Genomic DNA, 2,653 nt, shown 5'->3' on the forward strand with positions numbered 1-2,653 from the left:
ACTTCAAGTTCAGATGGTGTCGAGTGGCATTGAGTTTGTATTATTTTGAATTAATATTCTTACGGTTTCGAATCTTTGATTTTTTTAATCAATTCGGATTAAATGGATTTTTGGGTTGAATCAGATTTTGTCACTTATATTTAATCTTGATTTCTTGTCAACCATTGAAAATTAACGTTTTTAACTTGTAGGACTGACATTTCATGATTCCAAGGTAATGAAGAAAGAATAAGTTGAGTTATATATGATTGATAATCAAAATCGACTTAAAAATCTACATTTACTCTATTGTGCTAAAAGAAATATCAGATGCGTACAAGCCTGGAAAGGTACATGTCCAGGAGATGTTTTGTCCTGTTATTTTACAAGCAAAATTAAATTCCATTTCTTTGGAGACATGTACATTCTTCCACAATATTTAGATGGTGTTATGAGTAATGTCCCCCTTACCAAAGAGATTACGCACCGGTACGCTTGGCAGGGCTGGAACAGGCAGGTGGGTTCTGTTTGCCAGAAGTTCTGGGTTTCACATTGGTACATTCGGATGTTGCAGGTCCTCCAGGTCCTTTGTAGGTGATGTCAATGTCGGCGAGTTCCACACGATCGCATGGCAAACCGCGGCTGCAAACAAGCCTGACAGCTTGCTGAGTTGAAGAAGTGCCCCGAATTTTCTTGAAGCTAATGTTGCTGAGTTTAATACGCGATGGAACCTGGATAAGCAAAAATTATGGTTTAAGGCGTTTAAACTTAAATAGTGAGAAACCCTTTTCACTTTATCAGGATTTTTAAAGTGTACGTACCTTTAAATTGCATAGGTTCCATGGGCAGTATTCCTGATCAATGAGGATAGGATTGCCGACATTATTCAAGATAATATCCTCAAAATGCATATCCGTTGCTGAGCCAGGATGTGAGTCTGGCCAAGTTTTGACCCTAACACCATTCATTGTGTTACTGAGGGTGCAATTCCTGACAAAAATTCCACTCACTGGTTCTTCATCATTGAACTTTCCAAGACTGCCCACACTGATGCCATGTCCTGGACCGCAGGTTACTCTTTCGACGATCACATTCTTGCTACCATCACCCAAGGAGACACAATCATCGCCGGTTTTAATGTTTGTGTCAAGAACCTTGACCCCATTCGATCGCCCAATATGGATTCCATCCGTGTTTATGCTGTTTTCCGGAGCGGAGACAGTGAAATGTTGGAAGGTAAAGTTTCGGCATCCCAAAACATTAACGTGGAACTGTTTGCTGTCCTTGGTAGTTATGCCTTGTACAATGGCGTTGCTAACGTAATTGAACCTTAAATTCTGGTTATTATTATCACGAGAACTAAATGTTGTTAGAGACAATTATTTCTTGTTGTTCTAATCAAAGGGTTAAAATGCAATACTCCATATGCTAGCCAGGAATCCGGAGAATGTCATATTGAGCACATATTCATGGCTCCTGATTATATATAAACAAAAGCTTTTTAAGTTCTTCAGTAGTCTAAGCTGCAAGTATATGAGATCATTGAAAGAAAATTTTTGAGCAATGCTTCTTTATAATTTGAAGAATCACTTAACGTAAAGAATAGTTCACTTGAATTTCAAAAGCAGAAAGATAAAAAATCTTACAATGGGAAGTGCGGCGCAATATTTGTTCTTAGCGCAATTGTTCTTGCCCCAAACAGCGGCTCCTTGGCCATCAAAAACTCCACCGCCAGATATTGTAAGATGATCAACGTGGTTGAAGACAACCCAATTAGGGTCCTTGAAAGCGCTAGGATCTGCCGGAGCCTTTATGATGCCACTAACCTGAAGTTCAATAGCTGATTTGCAAGGACCATCCAGGCTTGCTCGGCTCAATCTGTACGTCCCTTTCGGAATTACAATCTTACTTGGAGTTGTCGATGCACATGCTTCTTTCCAAGCATTCAGCAAAGGCTACGTGCCAAAAACCAAAAGCCAAAAGCTAAAAATAAAAATTGTTTATCATTTCACGATAAAATTAAGTTTTATATATAGCTGCATTTTGCTTACAGTGCTCAAATCCGTCTTCTCGTCAGCCTTCGCGCCATATTTGGCAACTACATCAACAACGGTAGATTGGGCTTTGGGGATTGAAGTAGTGAACAAAAGTAATAACATTGATAGAACTGGAATATTCAACAGTACAGCCATGCTTTTCCGTGTTCAAATATCTATACTGAATCTTATTGGAGTGATGGAATTCTGTTTCGGTTCAAACCATTTATATAGAGTTTTCGGGAGAGCGACAACCACTAGAATTTCAACCAAACGCATTCTAATTTTATCCGTGGCGGAGATGAAGTTCTAGCTCTTTTCCTTCCTATTATTAGCTCTTTCCTCTTTTTTACGTAATCACTGGGTCAGGGTACTCTCTTGCTTGCGGTTTGCCACACGGTTTAATCTTTACTCGAAATATGCCAGCGCTTTGTTGCAGGGCAAATTTTTTATTAAAACAAGTAAATACTTTTTTCAAAATTTTAACAAAATTTATTCATTTTTTACCTTTGAAAGCATGTTAATATCAATATAATCAAATGTTGTTAACAATCATAGTTCTCATTGAGAAAAACAATTAATGTTAAGGATGTAATATTTAAAAACAACAACTCCTAAATTACACATGATTTCGTATA

At 37.9% G+C, this 2,653-nt stretch overlaps 1 protein-coding gene across 1 annotated transcript; it reads right to left on the minus strand.

Moving 5' to 3' along the window:
* Positions 1–250: 250 nt before the first annotated feature.
* Positions 251–2,216, minus strand: LOC108663973 (exopolygalacturonase-like). Its single transcript, XM_018129901.2, has 4 exons — positions 2,031–2,216; positions 1,626–1,934; positions 801–1,316; positions 251–710 (listed from the first exon to the last, which is right to left on the minus strand). The coding sequence occupies exons 1-4, from the start codon at positions 2,169–2,171 to the stop codon at positions 459–461; spliced, it is 1,218 nt and encodes a 405-aa protein (XP_017985390.2). The 5' UTR covers positions 2,172–2,216; the 3' UTR covers positions 251–458.
* Positions 2,217–2,653: the final 437 nt, after the last annotated feature.

The sequence above is a fragment of the Theobroma cacao genome, chromosome 1, assembly GCF_053813885.1.
Source record: "Theobroma cacao isolate CCN51 chromosome 1, ASM5381388v1, whole genome shotgun sequence".
NCBI lineage: Eukaryota > Viridiplantae > Streptophyta > Magnoliopsida > Malvales > Malvaceae > Theobroma > Theobroma cacao.